The following is a 19282-nucleotide window of genomic DNA, read 5'->3' as shown; positions in this document are numbered from 1 at the left end:
AGGACGCCATCATCATTTAACCATACAGTAAAGCTGCATGCCCTCGGGAAAAATTACGACTGTAGTTTCCCCTTGCTTTCAGCCGTTCGCAGTACCACAACAGCAAGGCCGTTTTGGTTAGTGTTACAAGGCCAGATCAGTCAACCATCCAGACTGTTGCCCCTGCAGCTACTGAAAAGGCTGCTGCCCCTCTTCAGGAACCACACGTTTGTCTGGCCTCTCAACAGATACCCCTCCGTTGTGGTTGCACCTACGGTATGGCTATCTGTATCGTTGAGGCACGCAAGCCTCCCCACCAATGGCAAGGTCCATGGTTCATGGGGGATCATGAGGATAAGATTAGAATAATTACTGCATGTACAGAAGCATTCAAACAATCATTCTCCCTGTGCTCCACACATGAATGGAACAGGAAGAAACCCTAATAACTGGTACAATGGGACATACCATCTGCTGTGCACTTCACTTCATGGTTGTTTGCAGAGTATGATTTATATGTATATCTGTGTGGTAATGTTGTGACCATTTTATGACATTAATTATTGTGCCCAACATTTCAGGAACTTCTGTAGTTCTGCTAGGCAATTATTTGCCTCTTTTTAGCAGCATTGTTAGCACCTATTATACACACCAGATACTCATTTCCTGTTATTTTGTTATGTAGATCGATTTTTGTTTTTCGCCTGGCTTTATAGTATCTGTTGTGTAGCATTTTGTGTGCAGGTACTGCAATATAGTATTTATCTGCCGATACCAGGCAGTGACTTCCAGTTGAAATGTCCCCCCCCCCCCCCCCACACCTCCCACCCCCATGCCAGTATGCAAATAACAAAATGTGCATGAGTGCAGCTTGTGATGCATGAATGACGATATATGGAAGTTTGGGTCTGCCCGTGAGTTGTGCGCAGACTGTCATAATGGTTAACTCGACCACTCGCATAAAGTGATAAATCTGTGTTTGAGTCTCAGTCTGGCACAACTTTTCATTGTCATCATTCCATTGTTCAGATGATGGTTGAAGGTTTCTTGAAATTACTGCAACCAGTTACCTTTCATCTCGTTCATAAATTTTTATTATTCCATTATCGGTTTCAAAACATTTACTGATTCATCTTCAGATGGTACATAGTTATTGGTTGTCTGCAGCACTGTGGGAGTCGTGATGAGTTATTCATATCCGTTGGTTGGTTCTTGGTGTACACAGTATTCTGGAAAACATATTGAATGTTTTCCAGTGATGTTAATTTTAATGCGCTTTATACACTTAGCAACAGGTAATACGTTCCACTTGCTCTACAAAACACTGCTGCAGACAACGAATAAATATGTACCATTCAAAGATCGCTAGGTGCTTTCGAACTGGAAATCTGATAACACAAATTCAAGAACAAAACAGAAGGTGACTGGTTGCAACAATTTCAAGAGACCTTTATTCATCACAGTCGCAGTGATCCTCACTCGTAAAGAATAAAAAACAGCCGCATTCATAATGGTAAAAGGCAACGGCTATCTGCATCTGGGCTAAGTTACAAAATAAAATTTAAAATTAAATTAAATGTACAAATCTGGTAAACTCTTCCTTCATGAAGAAACAATGTAACCAGGAGTGGGTGGAAAAGGGAATAAGAAATATATTTCAGCATATTGGCAGTGAATGGACAGAAGTCTCTGTAGTGGTAGTATGCCTGAAAACAGGAAAGACAGAAATACAGTGCCTTCACTTGACTGAGAGTCAAGCTTTTCTTTTTCTTCTAATTTCATCTATAATTTTAGTTGGTTTTGACAAATGGGTGGATGTTATATAGGTGGCTGGGAAAGAGAGGGCTGGAGGAGGCAGTGATTGGAGTGAGTGCGATACACGTTATTGCGTTTGAAACTCAGAAAAAGTGTTACTTTTACGATATATCAAATAGTGCATAGAATGCTGAGGACATTGTTTCAAGCCTGCATGTCGTACAGAAACCATTCTACACCCGGCAAAATTTTGCAAAAACAGCAAATACACAATACGACAGGCATAATTCAAGTTGCATAAGAGATAAATGTTACTTCTCTTATGATGGACGTACGCCTGAAATAAGTTAAGGATAAATAAATCGTTAAACCATTAATAGGGCAACTGACTGAAGACTTTTCTTCTCGAGTTATTGAAACAGAAAAAATTTTCGGTGAATGTGCACATAAAGATTGAAAGGGTGGCTCGCACATGATACGAAGTGCTTTGAGGGTAATGGAAATTAAAGCGTAAGTACCGGCACCTGATAAATAGCGAACAATTTCTGTGACTGCATACATAATTTGTCTGATTAGGATTTCTTCGCGTAAAACAACTACAATATTTTTGATTTTTTATACAGCGTATACCAAAGAAATACAATCTATAATTTTTAAATTAAAGTAAATAAATCAAATTAAAGCATATAAACAACAAAGATTTAAACGTGCATAATGCTCCCTTATTTAACATTTAAACAGCAAATCCACGTTTTCATTTTTCGGCAATAAGATCAAGCGTTGCTCCCCGTAGTTCCATATTCCTCAACGCCAATTCTCACGCTCATTTCCGTACTAATAAGCATATTTAATTGCATACTAATGGCATCGTATTGCCAACATTACGGTTGCTGTTAAGGGGGTTATTTTATGAATGTATCGCTTGTTGTGGTAAAATGTAAAATAAATGACTGCAGTTTCCCGTTTCTTTCGTTCAAGACGTCAGTTTGGGATTTTCCGATCATTGTAAACACAGGTTGTTGACACAAATGCAATGATCCATGTACAACTTTCCAAGTTTCTTTTTTATTGTTTGTTCCACATACTATTCAGTTAAATTGTACAGAAGGTCAACGACTTATAAGTACTTAGCCTGGTTTTGGTTGTAAGCAGACAACGCCTCTGCTGCTACCGAGTACCGATAGTCTTTGCTTCGTAACAAGAGTGTTGAATCTTGTAGTTGTAGCGCTTTAAGAACATTTGAGTAGAAGTACGGGTGTGTATTGATTGCATTGTGAGAAGTTTTAGAAGTATTTTCGTAGGATACGTTTGTTGTGTTGAAACTGGATTAGCTTACTGCCGGTAAGCGCAAGGGGAGGAAAATATAAAAACAGTAGTGCAAGCAACTAGTGCTGAAGTAAATTGGCTGATTGTTAAACTTTTTCAGGAACGTATTTTGGGCCGAAAATTAAACAATGTCCAAGAAACCGAGTCAGCAACCAGCTCTCCATAAAGTTATTATGGTAGGGAGTGGAGGTGTCGGCAAATCAGCCTTGACACTACAGTTTATGTATGACGAGGTAAGCCAAAGACTTACGTATGAGGAACGAACATTAAATAATGTTAAATATAGACTGTGTGGTTTATATTTTGCGTCGTTTTCAGTTCGTCGAGGATTATGAGCCGACGAAGGCAGATTCATATCGAAAGAAAGTTGTTTTAGACGGTGAAGAAGTCCAGATTGATATCTTAGATACTGCTGGCCAAGAAGACTATGCTGCGATAAGGTTCTTATCATTTCAGTGACAGTGTATGCGTTCCTGTAATTGTTGTATGTCTGGGCTAATACTCCAACATTTGCTTTCAGAGATAATTATTTCCGTAGTGGAGAAGGATTTCTTTGTGTGTTCTCCATCACAGAGGACGACAGTTTCCAGGCTACACAAGAATTTAGGTGAGTTGCTGCCATATTCAAGGTTCAGTGTTTTTACGAGATGTCGGTTATTATAGCTGAATCAGAGAAGTGATTGCTCACTGATACTGTTGCATGCTCACAGATGTCTATTGCAGAATTATGTTCAGTTAAACACCCCATAACTTTGGCCTCCTTGCTTTCATAGTTCAGACATTTTCTTCAAAGAATATTCAGGCGATGTCGCACACATTCTGATTTTAGAGCTTTACATTGGTAGTTTACATATCTCAAACTAACAGAAATAGACTATTTAACCAAACTGTAATGTAATCAATGAGCAAAGCAGGACAAGGTATGCTGCTTTATAGGATACTACCTACCTCCAAGCAATAACAACTGATGAAAAGGCAGCATTTACTCCTCAGTTCTTACCATCTGGTGTCAGACTAATCTTAAATAGTTGTTTAGAGTATCACCCATTCCTGATATAATCCCCTCTTTTTTTTTCTATTCACAGGTGAAGGAAGCTAGCTATGAATTTCTTCTTTCTCAGTATCCCAGTTGGTAATTTTGAGTGCCTTGGAAATTTCGTGCTGAACATGAGATTTTCTGTTCGACCTTTTGTCTGTGCTACTTGGTTGTTACACAAACAATTACCCGTGACTTTTCTTTTATTAGCAATGTTTCATTTTCTCCTGACCACTCTGCCACTCTGTTGCTCACATTGTTCGTATTCATTTACAGAAATAGTACAAAGACAGACACACACACACACACACACAGAGAGAGAGAGAGAGAGAGAGAGAGAGAGAGAGAGAGAGATTGATTTGTTGATGGGAAGGGAACTGGATTCCATCTGTGGGGGGAAAAGCGGAAGTTGTCAACCTCATGTGTCTATAGTAGACTGGGTTGAGCAAGTCTCATACCATCAGAACTATTTATCCATCTGTGATGGAGAAAGTGAGACAGGATTAGGGGCTTGCAAAAATGTAAACTGTGTAATCAGTTACCCATTTGCTGCTACTGAGAAACTGAAGGGTGTTACGTGGCATGCAGTAGGTTCCCATTTAGTGTACATAGCAACTTAAAATCAAGTAGTAGTCCAGAAAGTGGCGTTATTTGGTAAAGTTTAGTAATTGTTTTTTGGATAGATTTTCACCAAGGAAGAACTATCATGATCTTATTGAAGTGTATGGCTTGTTTCTGGATCAGTCTTGTGCCCTTTGGATTATTCTCTGGAGGTGACATGTGGTGCACATAGATGTCAAGTGCATGGCAATGGATAGGCTACTTGGTGTTCTACCACACATTAGAGCTATTTTCTTCTGCATTCACTCATGGAATCCAGGAATAATAAGGCCTGTGTTTGTGTTGTAATTAATATATTTTAGGGTTTTTGGTGTGTCTTTGTCTCTCCTTAAACAACTGTGTGTCCATTCATGATGCCTTCTTTGTGTATGTTAAATGTTGCATTTTAGTCCTATTTGTGAGATTACTGAAAGTTGGGATTCCACCAGTCTGCTTTGACCCATAACGCCATAAGAATGGTTGGCACCCTTATTTCAACCATGACACCTTATTAAACCCGTGAAGAAACATAAATAACATGCGAAATATTTCAACTCCAGCAAGGAAATGAAATTAAGGGGAGAACTGCGGGATGTAGGTATCTTGGGTGGCGACAACAATTATTAGTATTAACTCAGAAATAAAGTATACAAAATTTTCAACACAATTAATAAATGCAAAAACTAAAAACCATTGGTATTGTAAATCTTCCATATCTTTGTAGCTCAAATAGAGCCCTCGATACAAGGAACCTTCACAAAATTCAAAAGTCCGGTGTTGCAAATTGAACTTGGTCTACATAGCTCAAACGAAGCCCTTGATACTATGAACCCAAACACAATTCCAAAACTGCCCTGTTTGTCAAAAACGAAAATTCGCAGACATAAGAAACACACAGCATTAATTATACAAAACACAAGAATGAATCCATCACCCACACTACGTAAAACTAAAGTAACTCGTTTGCAAACTGGCACCCTCTCTGCCAATGATAACCTCACACACGTGACTGACAGTGTCAAATGACTCACTAAGATGCCTAATGAAAAACTTCGTAACCTAAACATCCAACATGAGTCCTCCACCAAATACTAAAACATGCCATTCACACAACCTGACTCAAAAAGAAAAAGTACGGCACATGAAGTAACAAAACAGTTACCTACATCAGATGGGTGGAATCACAACTTTCAGTTGATCAATATTTAATGTGTGTCCCGTGCACCCAGGCAGCATTGTATGATAAATTGAATAAGTGTTTTGTAAGCAGTATCCTTTGTAGATTGACTGCACTTTACGATTGTGAACCTGTCTGCTACTTGTTTTAACTATGATTGAATCTGTGATCATTATTTTTTTGTATCCTCGCAAACTGGTTTGAATTGACATAATCCAGTTATCACCCATTGATATTATCGTCAAAGAACACCATGATTTTTCTAATTATTTCAGTGTCCAGTAGTATATTTCTGAACATGTAAAGACCAATCATTGTTATAATTATAGACGGCTGCATCTTCTGCTCAGAAACCTGAGGTCTATATCAGTGCTGCCTGCCATACCTTTAGTATGCGATGTGAGCAGTTAGGGTCGTATCACTATTCCCTAGAGCATGTCTGGATACGCGGGTTTTTTCAAATCTGGAAGTGGAAAAACTGCAGTTGTTGCTAGTTTCTTATGTAGATTGGCAGCTGGCCTCAGAGATCCTGTCCATGGAGTGTGGAAAGGATGTCAGTGTCATATGCTTTATATTGAACAGCAATGTGGTGGTGGTGGTGGTGGTGGTGGTGGTGGTGGTGGTGGTGGTGGTGGTGGTGGTGGAAGCCTGCTTTGTGATGTCAGAGTGCACCACATGTTCAGTGATGGACTGAAATTTGTTGAAGTTGCATTGGTATGGGGGTAGGAGTCTGTAACTTGAAGCTTAAAATAAAGAAGAAGAAGAAGAAGAAGGAAAAAAAAATCAATCAACTAAGTAATGGAAGATTAGGAGCAGACTGAAAGAAGAAATCATACTGGTAAACATGACATTCTATATTGCATGTAAAGACAGGAACACCATAGTAAAGTCATTGTATGCATAAGTCAATGTTTTAGCAGTTCTATAGTTGCCCAGTGACGTTTTTCAACTCAAAACGTGTTGGGGTAATAAAAATCTGATACCTACAAATTGATTGGGACAGCATTTATTAAATTTGACAGGCAGTTAGCTGAAAAATCATCTGATATAGCCATACAGTGCTATTTGTATACTGTATACCAGATTGAAATCTTCTCTCTACAGACTATTGGCCCAGTTAAAGGTGTTAGTTTCAGAATGGAACCCTAATCTGAGTGAAACTTGACGAGGGACTGTTTACACTCAGACAGTGAAGTGTCAAGGACAGTTGCTCATTTGAAATTATGATAGTAGGCAGCTGATTTGTGTAGCTAGTGATATAACAATTACTTTTTGGGGGAGTGGGTTGGGACATTAAATACATTACGTATTAAGCTTAGGTGCTGGAATGCAATCTCATTGCAACTAACTCTCCCGTTTCATGACTTCGCCAACTCTCAGCTGTATTGTTACTTTCCAGTCTAATCTAGACCTTGGTGTATGCTTTGTATTGGTCTGTCACCACAGCCTTCACAATCATATTTGTTGCCTTCGACAGTTCTCTCTCTCTCTCTCTCTCTCTCTCTCACTCACACACACACACACACACACACACACACACACACACACACACACACACAGAGTCTGTCTGAAATTATTTTAATCACTGACAGATGTGTAGGGAAGTTACAGCTTAAACTTTCGAATCAGTCTGTAAGGTCATTCAAATGGCTCAGCTATTAAACAGTACCATTAAATGCTTATAGGTGAATGAGTGCAACACAATTTTAACATGTCGTGTAGGTCCAATATCTCGTAAACAGTAGTGACTGCTGTGCTATTACTTTTTTATAACTATGTATTTATTGCCTCTCTACTGCTTGGGATTATAAGGAAGGTAATGTAGGGGTTATTTGATACATCTTAGATTGGACAATGATTAAGCCTTGGCTTCATGAGGAAGTGACCTGGTACTCACTTGAACTAGTTAGAGAAACCCTGGGAAACCTGTATTAGGATTGCTCAGTGAGTCTTTGAACCCCAGCACCTATGGTTTACAGAGACCAATTAAGACATGGTGGGCTCATGTGTAAGATAATTAATAGGTTGGGCGAGTGGGACTTGGTTTAGTGTAATGACACTTGGTCAAGTGTCCTGTTACTTCTACAGAAATTCAATTGGATTTCTATAACTTAGTGTACGTGTCTGTTCTCGGTGAACCTCACAATATGTTTGTCTTATTAAAGTATTTTTTATACTTATTTTGTACTATAGTAAAAACTCCCTAGATGTTTTCGGTATTGTTGACTTTTTTGGACAATGTTTGTTGCATTCTTCGTGTATCATTAACCCAAATTCTCAGTCACATGCTCAGCTTTTTGATATGACATATCTTTATATTATCCAAGTAATTTTGTGTACCAAATTGTGGCCCTCTTCCATCCACATAAAATGCCATGCAAAAGTTGCAGAAGAGCAATAATGACATGGTTGCCTTCACAAATGGCCGTGCTTACTTATGAGATACAACTCTGATGAGAACAGTTATGACATGTTGGACTCATCCATAAGATATTTTTATAGATTGGGCGGGTGGTAGATACAACATTGAGATATGTACAGCGGATTTTGAGTGTTACATTTAGCCCATTGAGCTCATTCATAACAGAAATGGAAAAATTATAATATCTTTGTTTCTTCAAAGTTCATATTAAACTCACTGAGCAAAGAAATTAATGTCTCTCCCTGACGTGGGAACATTCATTTATGTTATTATGCATCCATTACTATCTTGTAGAATAGTAGCATTTACTTGGAAGTACAGAAACGTCCGATCCTACCCGTCGGCTTTGACCCATGACGTCACAAATATGGCGGAAACGACAATTCCAATATGGCGGATATAAAACCGTTCCATACGTATCATAAAGACGAAAATACACAGATAAACAACACACACACAGGTTTCATAAAAAGCCTAATGACTCTAACGGGACAAGCGTGGGAAATTGGGGGTTTTTGGGTGGGGAGAAACTAAATATAAACAAATTTAGCCACCCACCGCCATACAAAACCACGCAAGACGACGAAAAAAACCGACATCACAAAACTCAACAAATACCACAAAACACAATCTTATCTGGAATCGGACACTTCCCTTGACCTGTATAGCTAAACAGCAACCCCCGATCCCATCTCCCATTACAAAAATCAACATACTCCACCAAACATTGAGATTGAACACTTCCCTCCAACTATATAGCTCAACAGCAGCTACCAATCCCATGACTTAGGATCGACCACTACCCTTGACCTATGTAACTCAAAAACATCTCCCAATACGAATACCAATACCAACCTTCACAGCCACAAATTTCATTGAAACACTTCCCTATACCCCAATACACAACACGTACGCCGAAAACAAAAGGGAACTTACCACAAGAAAGTTCCAGCCCCACAAACTAGATTGGCCACCACACACACACACACACACACACACACACACACACACACACACACACACACAAACCAACGAAAAAATACTGAACCAGAAGACAAACCCAACCCACCCACACCTCAACCCCCCCCCCCCCACAACCCCAAAATAAAAAACCCACAAACAAAAACCAAATACAACATAAAAAAACATCTCAATCACACACTACAACTCAACAAAAACTTCAACAAAATAGATCCTCCACAACTAAAACAAAAAACAAACACACTCCCCCTCCCCCCCCCCCCCACCTTAACAAACACTATACAACAAAATAAACCACCCACCCCACCCTGAACCACAGCCACCCACCCACCTACCCAGCCCCCCCTAACTAACCACTTTCGGCCTATACATTTTACCCACAGCCCTTAAAAAAACCCGAAAAATACAATAGACCTCTGGGACACTCTTCTGCCAACAGAACTCATCTAAATGAGACTGAAGGTTGGAAGAGCGCCTCTTCCCCATCCCAAGAACTGACTTAACCACCCCCCACATCCCCTCTATTGTATTAGTACAAGCCCCTGTATCATAATTCTTAAACTCTAAACTATGGTTCACTACTAAATGATTAAATCCCCTCTCACCCAACCCCCTATAAGAAGAAAAAGCATCAGAAACTGTTGTGGACCCCGACTCTATATATTCCTCAATTAACCCCACTAATTCAGCCTTCGACCTCCCTCCCACAACCCTAAAAACACATTCGGAACCCCCACCCCCCGGAACAACAGCCCCCCACACCCAAAGACCAGCCACAGACTTCCCCCTCCCATACTTCCTTTTCCCAAACTGTGACTCGTCCACCTCCACAACCACCCCATGCCCCCCCAGCTTACCCCTGTACTTAATAAATTCCGAACACACTTCACACCAAAAGGAATACCAATCTAAAACAGTCCTCTCACTCACACCAGTCTCATGCGCACAAAAACTCTGCGGGGATCTATAACAAAAATAATATGTAACAAGCACAATCTCACGCATGCCCAATCTAGACTTCTCGAACCAGGTACCGTGCCATATGGAACGCCATATGTCATCTTTACGACAGCGCCACATGTAACCGTCCCTGGTCCGAGAGGCCGGAACTTTAAACAATTTCATTGGTTCGCGGCACACGCCGCACTTCACGACGTCGGCAATTAAGCCAAATAGCTGAAGAAATTTGATCAGCTCTATAGCTGTCTCCCCCATCATAGCCCTCAACCGAGCACTATTAATCCGGTCTTTCATACCCATTCCTGAACAAAAAACCACAACCGAATACACTTAATAACACTCACCCGACGTACAGCAATCATCATTACATTAACCATCGCACAAAACTGTTAACTCACTGATACAAATTCCTCTTCAAAATGACGCATGCAGCACTCACCACTGAGCAACAGCAAACTGAGCCCAACGCACCAAACAAACGAAAACCATGAACATACCACCAGAGGGCACAACAAACAACACGACATCTACAAACACGCCACACTCACAAACCAAACTCCGCGCCGTAGTGACGTCACACACCACAACACCCTTACGTCACGGGTCAAAGCCGACGCATGAGATCGGATCTTTCTGTTGACCCATTTACTTGAGTGATTTTTCTTCCTCAATTCATTACTTGTGGCAAGTGAGTCTGCTGTGGTGATCCTGTACCGAGACATTCTTGTCGCATGTAGTCGTTTGTCTGTACGTGTTGGTACCAAACTTCTGGCTGTTCAGAGTTCTGTCTGTTGTGCAAGCTGATGCACATATTAGTCTATAATGTGTGGTAAAAGTAAAGTTATTCATAACTGTTCCGCTTACAGAATAGAAATACAGTAACAGCATTGAGGATTCAGCAGTGATAGTAATAACCAAAGTAAAATTCATAATGGATTTTATTGGTGAGGGTCATATAGTAAATACTTAACACTATTGAGAAAGGAGAACTGAGAAAAAAAGGGGAAAAGTAGGATCCAAACATTTCAAACATAAATATTTATTTGGCTGAGAGATAAATACATACAAATTCTCAGAAGGTGCCTTTTGACTTCATCCTTTTGTATTTTGTTTTATTTCTAAGACCTAAAACTATTTGTTTCCCTCAATAGTCAATCTTTGTACTGTGGAAACAATTTAGATTGATGTATTATATACTTACTTTCTTACAATGTTTTCTCAAGTATTAAAACCTGAAGTTTCTTTTCAGGTATGTTTTATGTATTTATTTTCTTATGATACTTTAAGTACTGTAAAACCTAAACAGTTTTTCGGATATGTGGACTCCCTCTTGTGGGAGAACAATTGTTTTGGACTTTGTCTTACTTCCTGTATATTTCAGGGAACAAATACTTCGTGTGAAAAACGATGAAAATATCCCTTTTCTTCTTGTTGGCAATAAAAGTGATTTAGATGAGAAGAGAAAAGTCTCATTAGCAGATGCAACGGCTAGAGCACAGCAGTGGGGTGTCCCATATGTGGAGACTTCAGCAAAAACACGTGAAAATGTCGACAAAGTAAGTTCATTGCGTAAGGAAAATGTTTGTCTTGACTTTGGAGTACCATGTTGTTTTGATAAAATTATGGAATTAATGTTATCCAAATAACTTATGTTGTAACAGATGATTTATTAAAAAAAAAAAACAACAACAACCCGAAGTGTGTAAAATGAACGCTCAGATATTTCTTATATATTGCAATGTGTATTGCAGTCTTTTATGTTTAAGTTGTATAGCTAAACCATCGATGTCCACACCAGCTTTTTAATTAAATATGCTGTGCACAAATGAATTCTATTACGGAGCATCTGTAGCACATACTGCTAAGGCACAGCAAAGAAGCTCCTGTTTTGTTCACAATACATAGTCGTAAGCCACTGAGCATGTATCCACAACTTTGCTGTCACTGTTTGTAACACTTTGCTTTGTTTGTTTCAAGGTCTCTTTATGTTTCTCCTTGAGTTTCTTTTCCAGCCCCTCTTGGGATCCTCCTCCTCGTTCATGCAGTGGTCTGTCATTCACACCATCACAAAGAGTATCCTCATCTTTCTTTTTCTTTCCTTGACATTTGTATTTGTTTTCCTTTACAGCAGTTGCCTTTTCTGCCTTTTGCATGCAGTCAGGATCAATTTTTGGAGCAATTCGCCTTCCGCTAGGTGAAGGCATTGTGTTGGGCTTCTGACTGTTTACCACCAGCTTTGTGCTTCAGACAGTTTTTTTGCCCTTGACAGTCTTACCAACTACATCTACTGCTTCCTCTTCTCTCTCTCTCTCTCTCTCTCTCTCTCTTTTTTGATTCTACTTTATCCTCTGAGAGAACATCCAGGTCCTCCCTTCACAGGTCAGATGGTGACTTGCCCTGCAGAATTTTGTATTCTTGAAGCTTCTCATTACACTTTGCCAGCAGTTCATCCTTTCTCTCCTTAGTAAGAGTCCACATTGTCATCCCTAAGAAATAGTCAAACAGCTTATCAATATCCTGTCACCTCATCCTGAGAAATCTCCATTGTTTTCCTCCTCCAGTAACGCTTCTTTGTCTTGCTTGAGTTTGCATTGCCTTACTGGATTAGGATCATATCCTCTTTATTTTAGTTCATCAGTAATTACTTTCTTCAGCTTGTTTTCCACAACAAGAACACCATCACATTTTTCGAAAATAAATCTCACTTGGTTGCTCAGCCTCAAGGATTCTGCTTGCAGCATTCCTTTTAAATGCACCTTGCGTTTTCTATATTAAGTCAGTCTCAAGTTGAAATATTCTTTCAGGATTTGAGTAACTGAGTCAAATCTTCTGAGGCACTGCATATCGTCAAATGCACACATAGAGGTAAGCATCATTGTAGTTTCCAGTTTGAAAAATTGTGTTGAAAGAAATTGACCAGCAAATCTTTGATGTGTGATCCATCCTGGTCCTGATCTGTCGTTATTATCTTTCCATATCTCAAGGTCTTTAGATCATTCATAGATTCATATTTCTTCTTGTACCAAAGCCCAACAATGCAAATGATGTTTATTTCCGCATTTTCGATAATCTGCTTGTAAGAAGCTTCGCAGACATTCGGCAGCTTGCCTCCAAGTGGGAAGAAGCCATATTTGTCTCTGCCGATTAAACCGCGGCAGGACACTTCCAATGACTTGGCTGAATCTCCCTCGGTAAGAATAAGAGTGCAAACCAGAGAATTTTGGATTCCCATGTGGTTTGCGTTTTCCAGTTTTGGTATGCTTGTGAGTCTTGATTGTTTCTTTTTGCTGCAATTTTTTTGTCAAGAGAGAATCAGTTTTGGCTTTTGCCCACAAGAGAATAGATACAGCAATGCCAGATTTCAGCATATTGTTGATGAATTTTTCTGAAAGTGGGCATTTCGATCCAAAACTTTTTGCCTGTGTAGCCACATTTTTCTTCGCCTGTGAGTCAAATGTCGGATCCACAATAAAACAGTTTACGAAGAGTCATATGTGATTTTCCACTTTGAAGAGTTTGATCTGGGTACCATTTGTATTCTTCTTCTTTTTCAGTATCTCAATTAATTGCTTTACAATGAGATCAGAAACATGATCGATGTCTACCACCCTATGTTGTAGCAATGCTGTTAACAAATGATACTTGTTGAAATCCTCTGTCTTGAATAGTTATTGCCACCTCCCACCTCTCATTCACCTGTTCATACACTATTTTCAGAGGATTACCCATCTCGTCTTTATTTTTTAGATAAAGTTCCACATAATCTTTGAAGTCCTTTACGTGCAAAAGTTTTTCATTCAGCATAACTTTAACACTCCTTGTGGATGCTGCAACATCATATGCTCTCCTCGACATTAGAGCCATTATATCATTATCAAGAGCTTGCATTTTGAATTTTGTAACATCAGGGGAAAATGTTAATTTTGTATAATCTTCTCCAGTAAAATCCATATCTTTGGGTCAGATGTCTTATCCATATTATTTGCCCAAATTTTTTTAAAAGCCCTTTTATATTCTTTTGACGCTATTTCCAAAATGAATTTTGTGCTAAATATATTGCACAACTTTGATCCATAACCATTTCTACCACCAGTGACCTTTTCTTCTTCATTTTTACAATTTGATGATATAAACACGTGCCCAAACATCTTCTCTTCTTTTTTGTGTTCCACAACAGGTATACCTTTACCATTATTCCACACTGATATCGTGTTGGTTTCCTGGTCAATATCAATTTTTATGCAATCCTTCATTTAATTTCTCTGATTACTATCTGCAGCATTTACCAGAATCTCATCAATGCATTCGCAGCACTACCACATTAATCTTCCAACCGCAGCTGTTTTCTGATTTTTCTGTAGAAAATTGTGTTTTAATTTTATTTGGTAATTAGAATAGTTAAGACATGTAATGGACGTATCTGTTTGGACGCACTTAGAAGAATTGTTGTCAGACAATATTTGTCAGTCATCTTGAAGCAAGACAAAATCATGAAAATGGTTGAAAAATTGATGGTGTGAGAAGGTTTGTAAGTGTGCGGGTGAGACTTGAGAATGTGTAAAATGCAACACCAAATGTTGTAGAGCAACAGAAAATATTAAACTGGAAAATAGCAAATTCTGATCTTCCAGTGCGACATCTGACGCACAAAAAAATAGCCCAGAAATTATATCTGACGTCATAACAGCATGCCCTGTAAAGTTGTACAGAAAGGGCTGAACGCACTCTTGCATGTTGTCCACAGCAGGATAGTTAAGATAATTTCTTATTTTTGTTATCATTTCAAAATGTTTACAAAATAGTCAGTTCATAAAAAGTAATCTTGTACTACATGATGGTTGATGCATATGATGTTCAAGCCACTCTTAATTTCAGATATGGTTTCTGGAAATGAATGAGTCAGATTCTTGTAGTAATGTATGAAAAATGTTGAAGATTGTAATTGATGAATAGTGTGACAGGACTAAGAGGAAGGTAGGAAACTATTTATGGGGAACTTCTGAGAGCAGGCAGTAAATTTTTGCTGATAGTGTCTGCTCCTTGTTTTGTGTATAATAGAAATTATTCTGCAAGGTAAAAATTGTATGTGACCTGATCATTGAAAGAAAAAGATAACTAGAATTGTTAATGGAAACTAACATCTTCAGAAGAGTGGAAGAAGATTGGCAAAAAATGAACACACTATCAAAGAGCTTTAGCTGCTTGATATGTGAAATTTTCATCCCAGCAGAAATTTGCTTTACTCTGCATTTCATAGTGTTGCACAAATTTGCTACTCCTTTTACGTTGTCAATAACGAATTTGTTTAGCTTACGTAACATGATACAAAACCCATAACTCAGTCATTGTTAAAGTCAGAGAAAACTGTTTTTTGAATGGTTGTTACAAACAGTTGATAAAAATGTTGATGATGATTGCTGAATCTTGCACAACAGTTGAATAATTTGGTATCAAAATTTGCAAGCAAATTTGTATGCTTATTATAGCTTATTCGATAAAACAAGAAAAATGTTAATAAAATTACAAACATTTCTGAGTGACCAGCTCTTATTGTTAATAAGGGTTTACTTATTATTGGTGTGTAATGTCTGTTATGTTTTATTTAAAGGCTATTTTTCTACAGAAATATAACACCAGATTAAACTATGTTTCAGTTTTTATGGGTTTGTCACATATCACTAGTAAAATTTGATAAGTTGTCAAGTTTTGAATTTTTTCACTTATCAGTATTTCTGCTTTGCATTTCTTGTTTCAGTCTCTTAATGGACACCATAATATAAAGCTTCCAGCATGCCTACATTTTGTATGTACAGTTTTTGAGATGCACACATCACTGCTAACTAGTTTGGAAAATAGGCTGTTTTGATGTTAAACTATAGGCCATCATCTACAGAAGATGGGTGGAGAAACTTTTTCAAATACATTGTTCAGAACACACATTTCTATGCTCAAACCTTCAGGGCAAAAATTGCTGCATTGATGTGTTGCAGAAACTGCCACTTGTTTAATATTGTCAAACCTCTTACAGTGAACTAAGAGATAGCCAATAAGTTTGAGTTTCAACCACATTTAGTATTTGAAGCTTATATTCTAATTTGTTTTCTGCTGTGAGGCTATTTTTTACAGCATTATTTTTGGAATCCGTTTTCTGATTACATGCCTGCAACATTGCAGGTGTTTTTCGACCTGATGCGAGAAATCCGATCTCGGAAGATGGAGGATAATAAGACAAACAATGGGCGAGGGAAAGACAAAAACAAGAGGAAGAAGCTCAAATGTGTAATTCTTTAGGTTGGAAAAAAGTTTATTACAGATAGGATATGTTATTAGAAGTTTTAGCTTCATTAAGAAGTCAGAGGCATGTGTAAGAATGTGAAATTTAGGATGAACTAACCTGTTGATTGCATAGACCTTTCCTCTTTGGGTAAATTAATTCATAACTGGGTATTGCATACTCCCTAAGGACACTGAAAATGTCATATTTAATATAGTGATGGATTTTTAAAAGCAGCCTTACCATTCATAATTTTTCTGTGAGAGTGAGGAAAAACAAATAAATAAATTCAACATGGCCAATATTTCAAGGGAGACTAGAAGAAATATTAAGTCACCATTGCTCTACAAGCCACAGAACTTGAGTTTCTGTTAAATATTTGCAGTTAATAACCATGTGGTGGACTGCATGCTTTGCTTCGTTATTGCATTTTGACATGCTTCATGTTGCCTCTAATAGCTTTCAGAATGCATGCTTATTTTGCATGACTATTATTTGCTCACATCTATCATCTGCGTATGTCAGTTGGTTAGTACTTGGCTTACTCAGATTTTTGGATTTTTCTCTCTCTCTCTCTCTCTCTCTCTCTCTCTCTCTCTCTCTCTCTGTGTGTGTGTGTGTGTGTGTGTGTGTGTGTGTGTGTGTGTGTGTGTGTGTGTGTGTGTGCCCCAATTATCCATATTTGAAACTTCCTTTAGGACACGGCTTGATTTCCTAGCCATATCCAGTTTGGACATTAGTCACAGGAGTACAAATAGTCAAATGCTTTCAGATGAACGCTCAGCAAGGGCAGAAAAGAATGAGGGGATATTGAAGGTCGTTAATGACTGCATAGTAGTGCTAAAGTGCATTTGTTGTCATCCATTATAGGAATACATACCTCGGTACTCCTTGAATAATTAGACATTTATAGAGCACACAGTGTGCCTGAATATGATGAAAGTTTTAGAAAGTGAAAGGATAATTCAGTACTCATCATACTGAGGATAAACCCACTTGTGGTAGTAAATGGAGGTAAGTATATTGCAACTCACAAAAGCAATTGGATTGTTACTGTAACTGCTTGGAGCTCTGTAACAAGAGGGATAGGTACAGACCACCGAAATCAACTTGAAAGTATTATGACTCACTGACTATTCAGATTGTCTCATGCAAACAGTGTTTAACTGTATTCTAGGAATTTATTCCTTAATTATATTCCTCAACTCAAACATTCCTCCTACTCTGCTAAGTTGAAGAGCTGGTGGTGGTTATAAATTTTGGACGTTTTGGTTGCCTCAGGGGAATACTTCGTCTGAAGATAGTCATCAGATTCATCAATTAAAATCTGACAACTTTAAAGTTTTTCACTTTCTGTTGCTTTCCACTTGTTTGCTATTTAATGGAAAGAGTAGAGTAGCAGTCCTACTTCTTACAGAATTAATTTTGTCTTTCAGTCAGTAGGGAGGAACCACTGGTGCACACAATGTTAATTTCATTTAACACAGGTGACTGATTGGAGTTAACTAATGAGTTTTTTGCTATTTTGCCTTAGCAAGAGCAGGTGTTACTCTCTGCATCATTCAGTGTTTTCAAGGCATTATCCCGAAGTGCAAGCTTTTGATCAAAATTACAATGAAAATAGAGAATGAAGGTGGTCGCAATGATAGAAATTTCACAGTTGATTTTTCCATTCTTCAGTGTAAACTGAACATTCAGGGCTCTAACTGGATCGTGCCTGGAATATTAAAAACAAAAAATAAACAGCACATAGTTCGAACTTCAGGTACAGATGATTGCTGAACTCTGCGTTTCCAGATTCTTAAAATGCCACACCCAAAGCATTGGTATTCATAGCAGTGCAATAGATTAAGAATGAATGCCTGTAATATGATCTATAAAAATCATACCTAGGTGTACTCTGACAGTACCAGCCTGACTGCTTATATCTCCACCACAACCATTAAAGCAGCTCAAGCTGCCACAGTGGAAACAAGAGTACATATGTACTGAAGCACAATGGTTAAAGCAGGACAACTTGGGTTTCCGAGGCCTGGAAAACTTCATGGGACCTGTTCAGCTTGCTGAATCTGACAACAGCTTGTGCTGTCAGTCCAACATGACTAGTCAGCTATTTGTTCGTGTACGTAGTTTCACTACTGCTCATTTATTATAACTGGGGAGCAGCAAAATGAACAAACCCAAACTTAATGGAGATTGAGTCAAAATTTAGGAATTGGGGAATGTATACCAGTCACGGAACAGAGCCTAAATCCAGCTGGGGAAAAGCTTTCATATGTTTATGAGGCAGCTTCAGCTAAATCTGTTGGTGTCTCACAAAGCAAATTGTGTAAAGAGTTACTAAACATATATTAGAGAACCTAGAGTGCATTGATATGTTTGTAAATTTGACCGGCAATTTCCTCCCTCCATAAATATTTGGAAAGAGGACAAAGACTTAGTGGCTGACAAGTGTGTGGAAATGTATGCAAAGGACTTCAGGCTTCTTAAATTTAGGCAAACATTGATTGAGGTATAATAATAATGTCGTGTGACTAGGGCCTCCTGTCAGGTAGACCATTCGCCTGGTGCAAGTCTCTCGATTTGACGCCACTTCGGCTATTTGCGAGTCAATGGGGATGAAATGATAATGATTAGGACAACACAACACCCAGTTCCTGAGCGGAGAAAATCTCCGACTCAGCCGGGAATTGAACCCGGGCCCTTAGGATTGACATTCTGTCACGCTGACCACTCAGCTACCGAGGGTGGACATACATTGAGGCAGGAAAA

At 38.6% G+C, this 19282-nt stretch overlaps 1 protein-coding gene across 2 annotated transcripts in view; it reads left to right on the top strand.

Annotated features, from left to right (window-relative positions):
* Window positions 1-2701: 2701 nt before the first annotated feature.
* Window positions 2702-19282, top strand: part of LOC124606729 (ras-related protein Ral-a) — a 34234-nt gene continuing 17653 nt past the window's right edge. Inside the window, exons 1-6 of one of the 2 annotated variants that reach the window (XM_047138761.1) lie at window positions 2705-3075; window positions 3161-3293; window positions 3379-3500; window positions 3581-3667; window positions 11618-11792; window positions 16411-16527. In XM_047138761.1, coding sequence (XP_046994717.1) covers window positions 3189-3293; window positions 3379-3500; window positions 3581-3667; window positions 11618-11792; window positions 16411-16527 — 606 coding nt within the window. In that variant the 5' untranslated portion in view covers window positions 2705-3075; window positions 3161-3188. Of the gene's footprint in view, window positions 3076-3160; window positions 3294-3378; window positions 3501-3580; window positions 3668-11617; window positions 11793-16410; window positions 16528-19282 lie in introns of both variants that reach the window. The other variant, XM_047138762.1, reaches the window with a different exon arrangement.

This window comes from Schistocerca americana, chromosome 3 (assembly GCF_021461395.2).
Source record: "Schistocerca americana isolate TAMUIC-IGC-003095 chromosome 3, iqSchAmer2.1, whole genome shotgun sequence".
Lineage (NCBI taxonomy): Eukaryota > Metazoa > Arthropoda > Insecta > Orthoptera > Acrididae > Schistocerca > Schistocerca americana.
The sequence above is the reverse complement of the archived record's forward strand: the minus strand, read 5'-3'. Positions and strand labels throughout refer to the sequence as shown.